The following is an 18,563-nucleotide window of genomic DNA, read 5'->3' as shown; positions in this document are numbered from 1 at the left end:
GCCCCACAGTAGCAGAATACAGTTCGGTGTGTTGCAGAAAACGTACTGTCCCTCATTTGTGGACACTGGAGTATATGGAGTAGTTATTGTGATCCTCAAGACATGTTGTGTGAAAAGCATTGTGTGGCATTTTGATATGGTCCAAAAATCATCATTAGATAACACAAATAGTTCAATCATGATGGTCACAGCTGAAGTGTGGTGTGCAGGATACAACTTTATTATAGTTCCATCAGCAACTGCATCTTCTGTATAGTTAAACACACAAACACACTGACAACAAAAGTACAATAACACAGTAATAATCTCAGATAATAAAACCATTGTAATCAGTCAACAGTTGGAGTGGCAGTGGTACCCAAGTTAGTTACCACACCAGCAACACACAAACACAAACACACACACACCCTGCCTTTTCAGCCACTGCGTGCAGAGCCAAAACACTGGCGGATTCTTCCAAAGAATCTGTTGCCTAAGTAGTGCCGCCTCGCTCCATATCGCCCCCTGTACTGTCCATCATGCAGCCACTTCAAACAGCAGTCCCGGGTCCAGTTCTAAGGGTGTGAGGGTGATAGGTACGGGGGCTGCAGCAGAGTCTCAGGTGTGGGGGTAGTGGGGTGAGGGGGCTACTCTGTTTGTGGTCGGAGGACAAGGGCTTGATGTTAAAGCTGTCCTTAGCCACATATTTATAATCACCACACCCTTAATCCTAAACTCAAACATTAAGGGGATGACAAAATATCACTGGTTAGGGGAAACTTCTATCTTCTCTGGGGGCATGGATGAAGGCAAAGTTCAGTCACAGGCAGCCCTGGGGTTTGGGTCTGAGGCTGGGTGGGTGCACTGCAGTGTGGTGAGGTCCGACCCCTTGCTTCTGCCCTCTCTGCCCCAGCAAGGAGCTCCATGAGTGGGCCCTTTGTCCCAGGCCGACGGGCCAGCGAGTGAGCATAGTGAGCGGGCCTCTTCAATGGCGGCTGTTTGTTTACACCGGCCAGCCCCGTCAGCTCCCATTAGCGCCTGGCCCAACGACAACCTGTGATGTGCTAATCGCAGCCGGGAGAGAGAGAGAAAGGGAGAGAGAGAGACAGAAAGAAGAGATGCCGATCGGCTCCCTGAGCCTCGCCAGGCTGGGGATAAAGGACCTGAGCCCAGGCCGTGCGTGCGCACACAAACACACACAGTGTTCGGCATGGGGAGGAGGGGGGGAGACCCGCTCCTTTCATGTGTGGCCAAGGGCCGAAGTGATGTGAGCCCACGTCAGCAGAGCGGCAGCACAGCTCCCAGAGCTAACTACGCATCACAGATATGTGAGAGACCTGTCGCCAGAGAGAGAGAGAGAGACCTTATAAAATCCATAAATGTATCATTCTTGTGCAATATATATCTACAGGCTACATTGAGGTTTTTCTTTAATTATTTGAGGTCATCTGGTATTAGTATGTTATAATAAGCTTTAGAGCCGAACTGCACACCCGCAAAATAGCCTCCACGCCAATCGCCAAATGCCTTTGGGGACGAGCAAAATTAAACGTCTGAGTTTAATTCAATAAGAGAAAATCTGCTAAATGGAGAGTTGAAAATAAAGAGAAGGGTATGTTTGGGAAAGTCTTGGTGACGTGGTAATAGAGGATAATAGCAGTGTTGTGTGATGATTGTGAAGCGCAGTCACAAGATGGGGACTTCATATAGGCCTACGGAACGTCAAGGGAACTATAGTCTACTGTTCAGAAGGGTTAAATGGAAACTGACTGGACACTGACTGTAGGCCTATAACCTCTCACATAGCCTTAAACTCCTGCACAATTAACCATTTCTTGCAACAAAATCTTGACTGGGGAACAGGAGTGGAGAAATATGGTTACTTTCGTTCAGCATCTTGAGAGAATGCGAATGCGCAGTTGCCACCTCTACAGATGATATCTATCTTTATCTGCATCAGAAAATAGCATTTCAACCACATAGAATATGCACCCAACTCTAACTGAAATCTCATCAGAAACATGTTGGGTTGTTTTCACAGATTTCTATTTCCCCACAACAGCTCAAACTGATGTCATTTGGACATTTTGCTCTGAGAAAGAAGCAGAGACTTTAGATTCTATAAATTATTCTGGTGACCAAGGGTTTATTTAGTCTTCTAGGGCAACCTATAATGACAGAAGAGAAGCTGCATGAATAACAAATAGCCTACCAAAATGTAGTAAATTAAAAACAAACATTTCAAATCAGGCAAAATAAATCCTGCACCCCCCATTGTTCTGCCGTCTCTGAATGTAGCCTACAAGGCATTTTCTATATTAGCGGGTTAGGGGCGGGTGCGGGCCTCAGATGTTCACCTTATCATATAGTCGGGCGGTTGATAGTCGGGCGGTTGAGGGCCTCCGATGTTCACCTTATCATATAGTCGGGCGGTTGAGGGCCTCAGATGTTCACCTTATCATATAGTCGGGCGGTTGAGGGCCTCAGATGTTCACCTTATCATATAGTCGGGTGGGTGCGGGCCTCAGATGTTCACCTTATCATATAGTCGGGCGGGTGCGGGCCTCAGATGTTCACCTTATCATATAGTCGGGCGGTTGAGGGCCTCAGATGTTCACCTTATCATATAGTCGGGCGGTTGAGGGCCTCAGATGTTCACCTTATCATATAGTCGGGCGGTTGAGGGCCTCAGATGTTCACCTTATCATGTAGTCGGGCGGTTGCGGATGGTTTATTAGCAATTGCGGACGGGTGCGGGGAACACAACTGACCCAAACACACGCTAACAGACAGTGATTAAATACTGCCATTCAACACAGTTGAAAAGTGTTTGTGCACTATGGTACACTAAATTGGTTCAGGAAGTGTGTTTGTTGCAAAGTATAGGTCTTGTACACATAGCCCAACACTCACTCACCTCTTGAATGGCTCTCCCCAGTCTTTCCTGACTCTTCACCACTCTCCTGAAACACAAGTACAACACACCATCATATTATTCCCCCAAATAAAATTTTAAATGAACACAATCACAAGGGCATAGGGGCTAGGAGAAGGTATTAAGGGGTTAGGGAGTGGAATAGAACCAGGTCTACCTGTGTATTTTGCGAGCCACAGTGAGGGTGAACTGGCCTGGGGAGTCAGGCTGGTAGGTGGAGGGCACTATGACATAGGCCCCTGGAGGAAGGCAGCAGGCCAGACTGACAGCCTGGGTGTAGCAGTGAGGAATGCAGCTGGCCACCGGTTCCTCCTCCCTGGGTACTGTCGACTCGGCCTGCTCCTGTCCCTCTGGAGTCTGGATACACAGAGGTTCACATGTAACTTGTCACAACAGAATCATCTTCATATAGACAGATTTTAAAGGAGGATTAAAACAACATATCAACAGGCTAAACCATAGATTCTACATTAAGGACATATTTTAGATAGGCTAACCACATACTGTTAATAAACCAGGGTCATATTGTATTAGGCACCAAGCAGAAGAAAATGGACTAAAACAAGGAGGGACTACTTGGACTTCAATAATAAACTCATTTAGTGTTTTTCATTGCAAAACGTTTTGCTAGAGTATTCCCTAATGAATACAAATCAGCTCACCTTGTACAGGTGAAAGCCGATGGCCTGGAGGTCAGTGTCAGGGCAGTTCTGGTGGAGGGTGACCCTAACATTGACCCCTGTTGACCCCGCTATGTTGTCACCCATGGTGACCGGGAACCTTGGATTCTGCCAGTGAGACAGGAAGTTCCTGCTCCCCCCGGCCGATGACCCTGTGACCCATGCGCCCTGTAAGTAGTTTGTCTCCCACTCCCCCTCTGTTACCAATGGCAAAGAGGGCCCCGGGGTCTTCACAGCACTGCAGGAGGATGGGGGAACATATAGATCCAGTTTCCTAGACTTGTAAGACAACATGATCTACAAAACAAATGGAATGATATATAAACCACTTTTGATGTATGAAAAGTAAAACTTCTGATACATTTTGATTCAGTATTTGGTCCTGGCTCCCTATTTGACCCATCTCTTTATGGTCACAGTCTTCTGCTAAATGAAGTGTAAATGTTAGTCCTACTGACCTGAGTGAGGTGGGGGAAGAGGAGAAGACCCTGAGCAAGAAGCTCCCCTCACCCCCCTGGAGGAAGGTACTGGGGATGAGCAGGTGGCAGCCAGGCTCCAGGTGTGTGTGTAGTACCACCTCACGCTCGTAGGCGTGGCAGTGTGTGGAGGCACAGGGAGGGCTGTTCAGAGTCCCAGACAGGTTCAAACACTTCTTCTCTACCTGGGGATTGACAGACAGACAGATGTACGTATTACACACACACACAGAGATAAAGATGAAATAATTAAAAGCCACACACACACACATTCTTATTTTAACATCTATCTGCTACAAGGTTACAGTGCAGTACCAACCTTCCACATGTGCAAAGCGATGGCCTGGTAGTGTTGGTGTTGTGTGGTGCTGCTGCCCTCTTCTGGTGACTGTGTGTAGTGGTGTCCTGTGTTCCTGCTATACTTTCTGTGCTGTAGCAGAGACACCAGCACCTCTCCCCTCTCAAACACCCGCAGCCAGAACTGAGGGTTGCTGCCAAAGCTACTGTTGTTACGGCAACCACCTGCTGAGTGACCTTTGACCCAGCGATCGCTGGTCTGGTGGCTATGAGTCAGCAGCTTGCCTATTGGACAGACAGGGGCTGTGAATCACACAATCACAACAACAATGGCTTTGCTTTTATGAAGGGATAGTTCACCCCCAAACCAAAGATCGTCAGACGTTCTCATACATTCAAAACTATTCAACTTTGTCTAATGCTTATATAATGAGGAAGTATTGAGTGAGTATACCAGAATAGATGCTCTGCAGGTGTCCCTCCTCATTGATAGGATACCCCACTGTGACATCATCAAACTGCAACAGGAATTCAGTCTCGTCCACCCAGAACTCTGCCTCCTGGGCCCGGCCCAGCAAGTTCAGAGTACAGGCCGGGTCCAGAGAGTTCCAGCCTTCTCCACTGCCAGGTGAGAGTGGCCAGTTTATTACTGAGACAGAGGTTCTTAAGAAAATAATTATAGATGGATTCAGGCTCAAAATGACACAAAAGAACACACACACACACGCGCGAGCCCTGCATGGGCATGAATTTTAAGCAAATTCTGACAAATTTAAGGCCCAGCCCTGCCCAAATGTAATAATATCTAGTGAGTTTTTTCAGACCCTTCCAGCGATATTAAATCATTAAAAGATTCTAGCTACACATTTCCCACTAAATTCTGCTGCAAATGAGAGTGGGAGAAGCTGTCTGTGCAACAGAAGTCACAGCAATGGCGCACACACAGGCAGAAAAGCAGAAGGGGGGGGTGTCTGGTGGGAGCGGGGGGAACATTACCCCTGGGACCGCAGCTGTGCGGGCTCGGGTAGTACAGCTCTAACACAAACACCCTACCTCTCTCTCCATGCTCCCTCCCAGCAGCGTCTGCCCCAGGGGTTTCTGATCCTGATTAGACGTACTCCTCCCCGTTCCACCGTCCTCACGTCCACCCACTCCATCACACTCAGGGCATGGAACTGCCCCAACTCACTGGCACCTAGGGTATAAGGGGGCAGTTGGGGTAAATATATCCCTAAACAATATTTTAGCTACTTGCCTATTAGCAGACTTGGGGGTGTGCCAGTACCTTACTTTGAAAGGTCAGTCACAAGATTTCAATAGAAGGCTTTCAGTAAGATTCTTAGAAAACTGCATTCCTTCTCCATTGGAGAACAATGGTCTTCACAGCCCAGAGCTATTTTTGTGTTTAAAATGTGAAAACAGCAGAATATTCCCAGACCAGTCATTTTTCCTCCTTACCTCCAGGAGCGCTGTGTACAGAGCAGCTGACTGAACAGCCCTCTCTGACCGCATGCAGCAGGTCCAGATCCAGCCTCCTCCTCCTGACCCAGTCACTGTCAGATGACCCCCGACCCTGGTCCTCCTCTGTCCCACAATCCCCCAGGCTCCAGCGCTCCGCCAGCCCCCCTGTCAGGTCTACCAGGGCCTCAGAGACCTGCCCCGCCCATAGGCGCTCATATGACCCCTGCAGCCTGGGGGAGGAGTAGGGATAGGAGACAACATGGGTGTATCAGAGAATGTCACAAAACCTAACTAGAGTATTGTATGGTATGGAATGGTATGTGATTGGAACAGTATAGAATATTTGGAGACCCAATATTAATGACTAGATGCAGAAACGCTGTTAGTAATTTTTTTGAGGTCAATTTCAACCTTCCACCTGTCACTCACTTGGCGTAGGCCTTCTCCAGCAGAGCAACCCAAAAAGCAGTGGGGGATTGGCAGCGTGAGAAGCAGAGCTTGCCGCTGAGGCAGGGCAGCCGGTCGTCAACGGTTACCTCTGTCCAGCAGCCATGCTGCCAGAGACGGAAGAGGAAGGAGCCCCGGTACCCCCTCTCCCCCCACTGGGGCTGGGCAGGGGGCACCACCTGGGGGACGGAAAGGGTACAGGGCACTGGGTTTTTCACAGTGTTTTGGTGGTATTGATAAAAGTCACCAAGTACTTAATGGACTAGGTCAGTGGCAGAAGCATAGTGTATTTTCTGTAAGACTTGAATATGTGGTCGTAACCTACAGTTGTAGTTTTACTGTTCACAGCAAAACCAAAAACCAACAAAATACGTCAATGCAATAACATATGTGACTCGTTTCAGGAAACTAGACGTATGTCGCTACTTCACAGGAGCACCATTTGAACAGAACCTTTTTTTATTTTATCAAAATGTGTTTTTAGGCAGAAATGCCTTCTGAAACATGTGAACTTTCATGGGTCTTAATAACAAATTTGTATGCAATCTGTAAATACAAAAAAAATGTTATGTTACAAGCCTAGTTGGTTTAGCCATGGAAAGAGACAGGAACCAACCCGCTAGCCATGATTGACTGAGATAATGAGTGGGCTGGACATGCCAAAAGATGCGTTGGATTTGGTCTGCCATGTAGCATGCTTCTGTCTATAATATGAGCTGGTCAGTATGTGTAGGTAATCCTTTCTAATGCGGCTTTTTATAAAGATGCTCTCAACTTTCTGGGGGACCGAGTTTGGATTGGTCTGCCATGTAGCATGCTTCTGTCTATAATATGAGCTGGTCAGTATGTGTAGGTAATCCTTTCTAATGCGGCTTTTTATAAAGATGCTCTCAACTTTCTGGAGGACCGAGTTTGGATTGGTCTGCCATGTAGCATGCTTCTGTCTATAATATGAGCTGGTCAGTATGTGTAGGTAATCCTTTCTAATGCGGCTTTTTATAAAGATGCTCTCAACTTTCTGGGGGACCGAGTTTGGATTGGTCTGCCATGTAGCATGCTTCTGTCTATAATATGAGCTGGTCAGTATGTGTAGGCAATCCTTTCTAATGCAGCTTTTTATAAATATATCACGTAGTAGCACTGAGATAATAGATGGGCTGGACATGCAGAGAGATGAGTTGGGATTGTAGCATGCTTCTGTCTATAATATGAGCTGGTCAGTATGTGTAGGTAATCCTTTCTAATGTAGCTGTTTTGGAAGATATCACGTAGTAGAACTGCATAAGTGTTGCTCTCCACTTTCTAGGGGACAGAGTTTTGAAATCAATGGAATATCCAGTGGAAGATATAACGTAGAAGAACTGCATAAGTGTTTCTCTCCACTTTCTAGGGGACAGAGTTTTGAAAGCATTGGAATTAGAGTGTGATAGCTAAGGAGATGGAGAAAATTCTGGCGTTTGATTGCAAATAAGCAGACGGAGTCAAAAAGAGAACACAGAATGCTCCGGATTACATCTTCAAGCTAAGGGCAATCATGGCATCCGTGACAGAGAGGGAGAATTGTCCATCCATGTACGGGTATGCGAGTCTAGCTAGCTACATTTTCAGATATTACACATTTCAAATTTTGTCAGAAAGTTGTTTTCATTTCAAGTTAAAGTGTACTGTTAGCTAGCTAGCTAACGTTAGCTGGCTGCCTAGTTAGCTAACTTACGTGTATGATCTGTGTAGTAATGTTATTTGTATCTCAAAGCCATTTGCATTGCTAGATATAGCCTAATGTTAGCTAGCTAACATTGAACCTGGTTAGCTACCTGCAGATTCATGCAGGGAAGTAACCTTATGACTTGGGATTATGGTTAATTGTTTAGCTAGCTAGCTACATGTCCAAACAAAAGACTCCGCTATGCAAGTAACTATTCCAATAGAATTTGTATGACGTCACTGCAACAACCGTCGATAGACGTAGCTGGGAAATTTGCTCTGGCTATCTAGTCCGATATCAGAGCACCCTCGTCTGAGTGTGCCAGAGCGCAGAATAACTGACGAATTTACGAACGCTCAACACCCGTTGAATATGGCCGGTGTCAGTAAACGCTGGCAAAAAAAAGCATAATTAAATTGTTGCCAGCAGCACAGTTGCATTCATCAACGCTAGGGATGACATAAAAACAGCCTAACCAGCTCTGCTAGGGCGAGTAAAATGGTCAGAGTGAGATGTTCTCTCATTTGTGTCTGGAAGTAGCTAGCAAGCTAGCCAACGTTAGCCAGTTAGCTTGGGTGCTTGACTGCTGTTGTTAGGACAGAACATTCGGATCAACCCTACTTTTCGGCCAGAACGTCCAGCGTACACTTCGAGAGCGAAACGCTCTGAATTTACAAGAGAATCTTACAACGCTCTGAGATTACGAATGTCAGAGCACACTCTGGCACCACTCCAGATAAAATGTACGAACACACCCGTAGTATAAACCAGCCTTTAGTATTGACATCTTTGGTTGTTTAGTACATAGCCTCCCATGTGGGGCTAAAGCTTAAAAGGGTGTGAACGATGCTGTCCAGTAGGTACCAAAACATTCAAGGGCCATTTTCTCAAAAGTGTTTGTTAAAAACCATTTCAAATTTTGCTACATAAGACGGAATCGAGCCGCTCGGTCACATATACGTTACAAATTTGTGCAGCTTTACCTTGTTCATCAAATGCTGGTACTTCAGTAAGATTGTGCAGGCACAGAGGAACCAGCAGTCTCCCAGGAGGCCTTGCTTTGCATGGCCGTCATTGGTGTTGTCAGGGAAGAGTGCAGGAGACGGGCAGATCTCCTGTAAGGACAGAGAGAGAAATAGGTCACCATTAACAGACACACAGAATCATTGTGAGCAGATTGGACATGCTTGTTTCCATTATGTGATCAAGTGTTCACACGGTGTTGAGGAAAAAAGAACATGAATGGAAGGAACACAGAATATAAATCGCATATACAGTGCATTCGGGAAAGTATTCAGAACCCTTTTCACTAACGACAAAAAAAAAAAACGAAATTTTAGCAAATTTATGAGACTCGAAATTGAGCTCAGGTGCATCCTGCTTCCATTGACCATCCTTGATATGTTTCTACAACTTGATTGGAGTCCACGTGGTGGTGGCAGCATCATGCTGTGTGGATGTTTTTCAGCGGCAGGGACTGGGAGACTAGTCAGGATGGAGGTAAAGATGAATGAGCAAAGTACAGAGAGATCCTTTCTCCAGAGCACTCAGGACCTCAGACTGGGGGCGAAGGTTTGCCTTCGAACAGGACAACGACCCTAAGCACACAGCCAAGACAACGCAGGAATGGCTTCGGGACAAGTCTCTGAATGTCCTCCACAGCCAGAGTCTGGACTTGAACCCGATCGAACATCTCTGGAGAGACCTGAAAATAGCTGTGCAGCAATGCTCCCCATCCAACCTGACAGAGCAGGAGAGGATCTGCAGAGAAGAATGGGAGAAACTCCCCAAATACAGGTGTGCCAAGCTTGTTGTGTCATACCCAAGAGTTGATGCTGTATTCATTGCCAAAGGCGCTTCAACAAAGAACTGAGTAAAGTGTCAGAATACTTATGTAAATGTCATACAATTTTTTATTTTTTATAAGTCAGTAAATTATGGGGTATTGTGTGTATATTGATGAGGGGGGAACTATTTAATCATTTTCAGAATAAGGCTGTAAAGTAGCAAAATAAATGTTAAAGTCAAGGGGTCTGAATACTTTCAGAAGGCACTGTATATTTTGACATACCTAAGGCCAATTCTGATTGGATAGGTTGTAGGCCCGGGTCTCACCTGTGGCCGGAGCCATGTGATGTCATCCTGGAACCTGGCGATAGGGGTGGAGTAGTCTGAGAACAGGGAGTCCTCACAGATGAAGGCAGGGTCCTCAAACAGACCCTTGAATTCTACAGCTAAAACAGTGATGGAGGAGCATGTTATCAACACTAGAAGGGATATTCAATTCTATTTTATATAATGTAATTTCCTGCAACATATACAGTTGAAGTCGGAAGTTTACATAAACTTAGGTTTGAGCCATTAAAAGTCATTTTTCAACCACTCCACAAATTTCTTGTTAACAAACTATAGTTTTGGCAAGTCGGTTAGGACATCTACTTCGTGCATGACACAAGTAATTTTTCCAACAATTGTTTACAGACAGATTATTTCACTGTATCACAATTCCAGTGGGTCAGAAGTTTACAAACACTAAATTGACTGTGTCTTTAAACGGCATGGAAAATTCCAGAAAATGTCATGGCTTCTGACATCATTTGAGTCAATTGGAAGTGTACCTGTGGATGTATTTCAAGGCCTACCATCAAACTCAGTGCCTCTTTGCTTGACATCATGGGAAAATCAACAGAAATCAGCCAAGACCTCAGAAGAAAAGTCTGGTTCATCCTTGGGAGCAATTTCCAAACGCCAGAAGGTACCATGTTCATCTGTACAAACAATAGTACGCAAATATAAACACTATGGGACTATGTCGCCGTCATACTGCTCAGGAAGGAGATGCATTCCGTCTCCTAGAGATAAACGTACTTTGGTGCGAAAATTGCAAATCAATCCCAGAACACAAGGACAATGTGAAGATGCTGGAGGAAACAGGTCCAAAAGTATATCCACAGTAAAACGAGTCCTATATCTACATAACCTGAAAGGCCGCTCAGCAAGAAAGAAGTCACTGCTCCAAAACCGCCATAAAAAAGCCAGACTATGGATTGCAATTGCACATGGAGAAATGTCCTCTGGTCCAATTAAACAAAAATAGAACTGTTTGGCCATAATGACCATTGTTATGTTTGGAGGAAAAAGGGTGAGGCTTGCAAGCCGAAGAACCCCATCCCAACCGTGAAGCACGGGGGTGGCAGCATCATGTTGTGGGGGTGCTATGCAGCAGGAGGGACTGGTGCACTTCACAAAATAGATGGCTTCATGAGGATGGAAAATGATGTGGATATATTGAAGCAACATCAAGACTAGAGGTCGACCGATTATGAGTCTTCAATATTCCAGGGTAAGAAGTATTAGGTTGTAGTTATTATAGGACTCTCTCTCTCTATACCATTTGTATTTCATATACCTTTGACTATTGGATGTTCTTATAGGCACTAGTATTGCCAGTGTAACTGTATAGCTTCCATCCCTCTCCTCACTCCTACCTGGGCTCGAACCAGGAACACATCGACAACAGCCACCCATGCAGAGTAAGGGGAACAACTACTCCAAGTCTCAGAGCGAGTGACGTTTGAAACGCTATTAGCGCGCACCCCGCTAACTAGCTAGCCATTTCACATCACATCGTTACACCAGCCTCATCTCGGGAGTTGATAGGCTTGAAGTCATAAACAGCAGAGTTTCTGGCAAAACGCACGAAAGTGCTGTTTGAATGAATGCTTATGAGCCTGCCGGTGCCCATCATCGCTCAGTCAGACTGCTCTATCAAATTATAGACTTAGTTATAACATGATAACACAGAGAAATACGAGCCTTAGGTCATTAATATGGTCGAATCCGGAAACTATCATCTCGAAAACAAAACATTTATTCTTTCAGTGAAATACGGAACCGTTCCGTATTTTATCTAACGGGTGGCATCCATCAGACTAAATATTCCTGTTACATTGCACAACCTTCAATGTTATGTCATAATTACATAAAATTCGGGCAAATTAATTTGCAATGAGCCAGGTGGCCAAAACTGTTGCATATACCCTGACTCTACGTGCAATGAACGCAGGAGAAGTGACACAATTTCACCTGGTTAATATTGCCTGCTAACCTGGATTTCTTTTAGCTAAATATGCAGGTTTAAAAATATATACTTCTGTGTATTGATTTTAAGAAAGGCGTTGATGTTTATGGTTAGGTACACGTTGGAGCAACGACATTCCTTTTTCGCAAATGCGCACTGGATCGATTATATGCAACGCAGGACACGCTAGATAAATTAGTAATATCATCAACCATGTATAGTTATAACTAGTGATTATGATTGAATAAGTTTAATGCTAGCTAGCAACTTACCTTGGCTTCTTACTGCATTCGCGTAACAAGCGGGCTCCTCGTGAGGCAGGTGGTTAGAGCGTTGGACTAGTTAACCGTAAGGTTGCAAGATTGAATCCCTGAACTGACAAGGTAAAAATCTGTCATTCTGCCCCTGAACAAGGCAGTTAACTCACCGTTCGTAGGCCGTCATTGAAAATAATAATGTGTTCTTAAAGTACTTGCCTAGTTAAATAAAGGATAAATAAAGGTGGGAAAAAATATAGAATTTTTTTTTAATAATAATAAAAAATAAAAAAAATTAAACATTTTTAAATCGGCAAAATCGGCGTCCAAAATTATTAATCGGCCATTTCGATTAATCAGTCGACCTCTAATCAAGACATCATCAGTCAGGAAGTTAAAGCTTGGTCGCAAATGGGTCTTTCAAATGGACAATGACCACAAGCATACTTCCAAAGTTGTGGCAAAATGGCTTAAGGATAACAAAGTGAAGGTATTGGAGTGACCATCACAAAGCCCTGACCTCAATCCTATAGAACATTTGTGGGCAGAACTGAAAAAGTGTGTGAGAGCAAGGAGGCCTACAATCCTGACTCAGTTACACCAGCTCTTTCAGGAGGAATTGTCCAAAATTCACCCAACTTATTGTGGGAAGCTTGTGGAAGGCTACCTGAAACATTTGACCCAAGTTAAACCATTTGAAGGCAATGCTACCAAATACTAATTGAGTGTATGTAAACTTCTGACCCACTGGGAATGTGATGAAAGAAATAAAAGCTGAAATAAATAATTCTCTCCACTATTATTCTGACATTTCATATTCTTAAAATAAAGTGGTGATCTTAACTGACCTAAGACAGGAATTTCTTACTAGGATTAAATGTCAGGAATTGTGAAAAACTGAGTTTAAACGTATTTGGCTAAGGTGTATGTAAACTTCCGACTTCAACTGTAATTGATCCTTCAACATAACAGTAAAGCGAAATAAATTCATAGGCTAATAACAGCAGTACACAGGTATAGGGGCAACGTAATGTCAAGTTACCAACAGTTGTTTACTAAAAAGAGACTGTCACCCTCAAACTTACCCCGCTCATCTTCCTCCATCGCCTCCCTGTCTTGTCTGTGAATCACCCACGATGCACTACCTCTCCTCTACTCCACAACCAAGGAGCTGGGTTTTTCATGACCCCACCATTCTTGAAGATACAGCATTATGTTTTCTTCAAAATAATCAGAACAGACTGTAATGGCAAGATAAATTGGTAGCCAGCATTTGCATATCAAAACAAACAGCCAGATGAACAGATGAGCTTTGATGCAAATATAGACTACAGTTGTGGCAAAACGTTTTGAGAATGACACAAATATTAATTTTCACAAAGTCTGCTGCCTCAGTTCGTATGATGGCAATTTGCATATACTCCAGAATGTTATGAAGAGTGATCAGATGAATTGCAATTAATTGCAAAGTCCCTCTTTGCTATGCAAATGAACTGAATCCTAACAAAAAACATTTCCACTGCATTTCAGCCCTGCCACAAAAGGACCAGCTAACATCATGCCAGTGATTCTCTCGTTAACACAGGTGTGAGTGTTGACGAGGACAAGGCATTAAAAAAAAAAATGTATACCTTTATCTAACTAGGCAAGTCAGTTAAGAACAAATTCTTATTTTCAATGACAGCCTAGGAACAGTGGGTTAACTGCCTTGTTCAGGGGCCGAACGACAGATTTGTACCTTGTCAGCTCGGGGGTTTGAACTTGCAACCTTCCGGTTATTAGTCCAACACTCTAACCACTAGGCTACCCTGCCACATGATCACTCTGTCATGCTGATTGAGTTCGAATAACAGACTGGAAGCTTCAAAAGGAGGGTGGAGGGCCCGTCTCCTAAAGTTGATTCAGCTGCAGGATCGGGGCACCACCAGTACAGAGCTTGCTCAGGAATGGCAGCAGGCAGGTGTAAGTGCATCTGCACGCACAGTGAGGCGAAGACTTTTGGAGGATGGCCTGGTGTCAAGAAGGGCAGCAAAGAATCCACTTCTCTCCAGGAAAAACATCAGGGACAGACTGATATTCTGCAAAAAGGTACAGGGATTGGACTGTTGAGGACTGGGGTAAAGTCATTTTCTCTGATGAATCCCCTTTCTGGTTGTTTGGACATCTGGAAAAAAGTTTGTCCGGGGAAGACAAGGTGAACGCTACCATCAGTCCTGTGTCATGCCAACAGTAAAGCATCCTGAGACCATTCATGTGTGGGGTTGCTTCTCAGCCAAGGGAGTGGGCTCACTCACAATTTTTCCTAAGAACACAGCCATGAATAAAGAATGGTACCAACACATCCTCAGAGAGAAACTTCTCCCAACCATCCAGGAACAGTTTGGTGATGAACAATGCCTTTTCCAGCATGATGGAGCACCTTGCCATAAGGCAAAATTGATAACTAAGTGGCTCGGGGAACAAAACATTAATATTTTGGGTCCATGGCCAGGAAACTCCCCAGACCTTAATCCCATTGAGAACTTGTGGTCAATCCTCAAGGCCCGGGTGGACAAACAAAAACCCACAAATTCTGACAAACTCCAAGCATTGATTATGCAAGAATCGGCTAGGATGTGGCCCAAAAGTTAATTGAAAGCATGCCAGGGCGGATTGCAGAGGTCTTGAAAAAGAAGGGTCAACACTGCAAATATGGACTCTTTGCATCAACTTCATGTAATTGTCAATAAAAGCCTTTGACACTTATGAAATTCTTGTAATTATACTTCAGTATTCCATAGTAACATCTGACAAAAATATCTAAAGACACTGAGGCAGCAGACTTTGTGAAATTTTATATTTGTGTCATTCTCAAAACTTTTGGCCACAACTGTATTAGCTAGATTCACCATTCCTCCTGTACTCTTGAATTACCATATCCTATAGTGATTCCCCTTTTCATTGGTTATGGCCATAGCTAAAGGGGTCTACACAGAATATGCAAACGGAGCCGATGGAGCGGTTTATTTATTTAACGTGACCCATATATGGTGGTCAGAGGAAGCCCAGTGGCCGGTAGTGGGAGAAGATGGAGCGAGACATTCGGCAACTTTTCTCATCGATTAAACATTTGAGCTCAATACAGTTTTCTGTTTCCAAAACTAGAACTGTTCCGAACAGAGTGGACTAAGTTTTGTCGACTTTTCTACCATTTCTACCAGCAACCATGTGCAACCAGAGAAAAAAAGAGAAGACCACCTTTACAATCACACACAGAGATGCATACAAAGCTCTCCTTTGCCCTCCATTTGGCTAATCTGACCATAATTCTATTCTCCTGATTCTTGCTTACAAGCGGAAACTAAAGCAGGTAGTACCAGTGACTTGTTTAATACCTAAGTGGTCAGATGATGCGGATGCTACGCTACAGGACTGTTTTGCTAGCACAGACTGGAATATGTTCCGGGATTCATCCAATGGCATTGAGGAGTATACCACCTCAGTCACAGGCTTCATCAATAAGTGAATCTACGACGTTGTCCCAACAGCGACAGTACATACATATTCCAACCAGAAGCCATGGATTACGGGCAACATCCTCACTGAGATAAAGGCCAGAGCTGCCACTTTCAAGGAGCGGGACACTAATCCGGACGCTTATAAGAAATCCCGCTGTGCCATCAGATGAAACATCAAACAGGCAAAGCGGCAATACAGAACTAAGATTGAATCCTACAACACCGGCTCTGATGCTTGTCGATGTTGCAGGGCTTGAAAAACAGACTACAAAGGGAAACCCAGCAGCGAGCTGCCCTGTGACGCGAGTCTACCAGACGAGCTGAATGCCTTTAAATGCTCGCTTCGAGGCAAGCAACACTGAAGCAAGCATGAAAGCACCAGCTGTTCCGGTCGACTCTGTGATCACGGTCTCGGTAGCCGATGTGAGCACTCTGTGTTGCGCCGTTCATAAGAACAGCCTTAGCCATATACCACACCACCTCTGGCCTTATTGCTTAAATAACCTAGGCTACACTTTTACATGTAGACTAATTATTTATGTATATTTATGCACAATATATGTAAATATTATTGTTGGCCATTTTAGAGGCAATTTTATGTGAATTTATGGCTCAGTTGACAGTTCCATGTATTTATTTTAGTAGTAGGCTCTAGTCGTTTACATCCCTATGAATGAATTACCTATATGTTCTAGAGTAGACCCATGTTAAAAAAAAAATATTTAAAAAAAAATAAGCATTTGTTTTTAACTGACTTGCGGTAAAGGTAAAATGATAATAGTTGTGATTGATTAATAGTAGAATACAACTCTTGATGTACTGGACTCGTGATGGATCTCCTTTTGCTCTTTCCTTTCCATCTTGCTCCAGAGGGATGGATAACTGGTAAGTCAAGCTGCCAGCAGTCACACATTAATTTTTAAAAATTGATTCAATAAAAGACAAATAGCAAAATGTTGGGGCTTTTCAGTTTTTAAATTCTATGGTTCATATTAAATAATTTGGTGTAAACCAATAACAAAGGGAGATATGAAGAGAACAATTTAAAGTTGGAGCAATTTTACTAGTTGTATTTACATATAGATTGTCATTATAGAGACACCAATTGGAAACATGTGCCAACTCCACATGCGGCATAAAAAATGGGTGCTAGTTTTCAAGCTTTGTGGGCGGGTTGAGTTGTCAGTGGGTCATAAATTATTGCTCGACTTGGCAACCCTGCTGCTACTCCAAAAATCACACGTGTACGCACGCACGTAGATCAACGGAGTGGAGTTTGTCTCAGGAGAACAGTAGTAACACTGATAGAACAAAGAGACCGATATTTCACCGGTTGTATTAAATGTGAAGCATTCAGTTGGCGGTTCCACTCAATAACAAATACGGTGGCGAGAGGAAGCTCAGTGGCCACAGTTTTACATTACCAAAACTAGAATGTGTAACAAGCAGGGTGGACTGCGATTTGTAGACTATCCCTTTCCAAAGTTTCAAAAAATGGCGTTGTTTAGGAGTGCAAGCACAGAGGGGGTAACCGGGGCACATCGCATGGGGCTATAAAGATGAAGCATCGTTCAGAAGGTTTTCTAACCACCGAATGTGGTAGTGGGAGGAAGTCCAGTCGAGGGTATTGGAAGAGGATAGAACTAGGTGAATCTGCCCGACATTCTGCAAATTTTCTCATCGATGAAACATCTTCTCAAAATAAATTCGGTTCCCAAAACTACAAATATATTACCAACACAGTGCACTACGTTTTATAGACTTGGCACTTTGCCAAAGTTTAGTTATATTTTTAATTGCGTTGTTTAGGAGTGCAAGGTCGAATTAAGGCATTTCACAAGTGAGGCGTTCCCTAACGGATACATGCAAATCAATGATGGAACGCGCCAACAGGATCTCACTAGCTCACGCTTGGCTCTGCCCACCTCCTTGTTTGTTCTGCCCACTACTATGATTCATCTGCTCCCATGGGAAACGACAGCCTCTGGTCTATCTTGGGTTGGTTATAAACATCTTTGGTAGTAGGCTAGCTATAAAGGTAACCCCAAGCAGAGACAATAGAGAATAAACACAATGAATATCAGACTAGTCATTAAAGAACCCTGGGTTACAGCCTCCGAGTGAGAGTTCTAGCTAGCTCCTTGCCAAAGTCGTGCATCGTTCACTGCAGTCAGCGTTTTTAAAATAATGTGGATGATGGCTAGCTGGCTAACGTTAGTTATTTAGCGTTAGCAAGCTAGCTAGCTAACGTTAGTAAACTAGGCATGTTAGCTAACTACGTTTCACATCGCTATTAGACAATGATAAAAACTACTTGAAACGCTGAAATCACATATTTTTACCATAAGAGTGCATAAATACAATTGAGAAAACTCTGAAAAGAAACGTAGCAGGCAAATACCTGATTATAGTCCTGCCAAATCTCTCCCGGAAGGACAGTGACAGCAAGCGGCCCATTCATTATGCGAATCCTTCCAGTTTGCGAGTTTTTGGTATTATGATCCCACCCCGTGGCTATACATTGCATTACACAAGGTTTATCTGGAATGGACAGGCATCACATCACACGACATAGCAACATTCGCTTGCTTGGATGGACGTTTGGATATAAGAAAACAGGTTGAGGTTAAGAGGGTTACTGCTGTAGGCTACTTCGAAAAATATTTAGCCAACGTTTAGCAGACGCTCTTATCCAAACCGAATTACAGGAGCAATCATGGTTAAGTGCTTAATCATCTTGAGATCAAT

At 44.0% G+C, this 18,563-nt stretch overlaps 1 protein-coding gene across 6 annotated transcripts; it reads right to left on the bottom strand.

The window, feature by feature from the left end:
• Positions 1-197: 197 nt before the first annotated feature.
• Positions 198-18,358, bottom strand: capn10 (calpain 10). Of its 6 annotated transcripts, none has more exons than XM_042308002.1 (14): positions 18,217-18,358; positions 13,404-13,538; positions 10,096-10,214; positions 8,964-9,095; positions 6,258-6,454; positions 5,826-6,058; positions 5,421-5,562; positions 4,822-5,030; positions 4,390-4,670; positions 4,053-4,255; positions 3,577-3,832; positions 3,072-3,271; positions 2,897-2,942; positions 198-1,316 (listed from the first exon to the last, which is right to left on the bottom strand). In XM_042308002.1, exons 2-14 carry the CDS (start codon positions 13,420-13,422, stop codon positions 1,287-1,289), a joined length of 2,067 nt encoding a protein of 688 aa, XP_042163936.1. In that variant the 5' UTR covers positions 13,423-13,538; positions 18,217-18,358; the 3' UTR covers positions 198-1,286. The 6 variants fall into 6 exon arrangements, with proteins under 6 accessions (XP_042163936.1, XP_024246673.1, XP_042163939.1 ...); XM_024390905.2 differs by having other exon boundaries at positions 4,390-4,652; XM_042308005.1 differs by having other exon boundaries at positions 4,822-4,988.
• Between the last annotated feature and the right edge of the window lie 205 nt (positions 18,359-18,563).

Source organism: Oncorhynchus tshawytscha, linkage group LG28 (assembly GCF_018296145.1).
Source record: "Oncorhynchus tshawytscha isolate Ot180627B linkage group LG28, Otsh_v2.0, whole genome shotgun sequence".
Taxonomy (NCBI): Eukaryota; Metazoa; Chordata; class Actinopteri; order Salmoniformes; family Salmonidae; genus Oncorhynchus; species Oncorhynchus tshawytscha.
The sequence above is the reverse complement of the archived record's forward strand: the minus strand, read 5'-3'. Positions and strand labels throughout refer to the sequence as shown.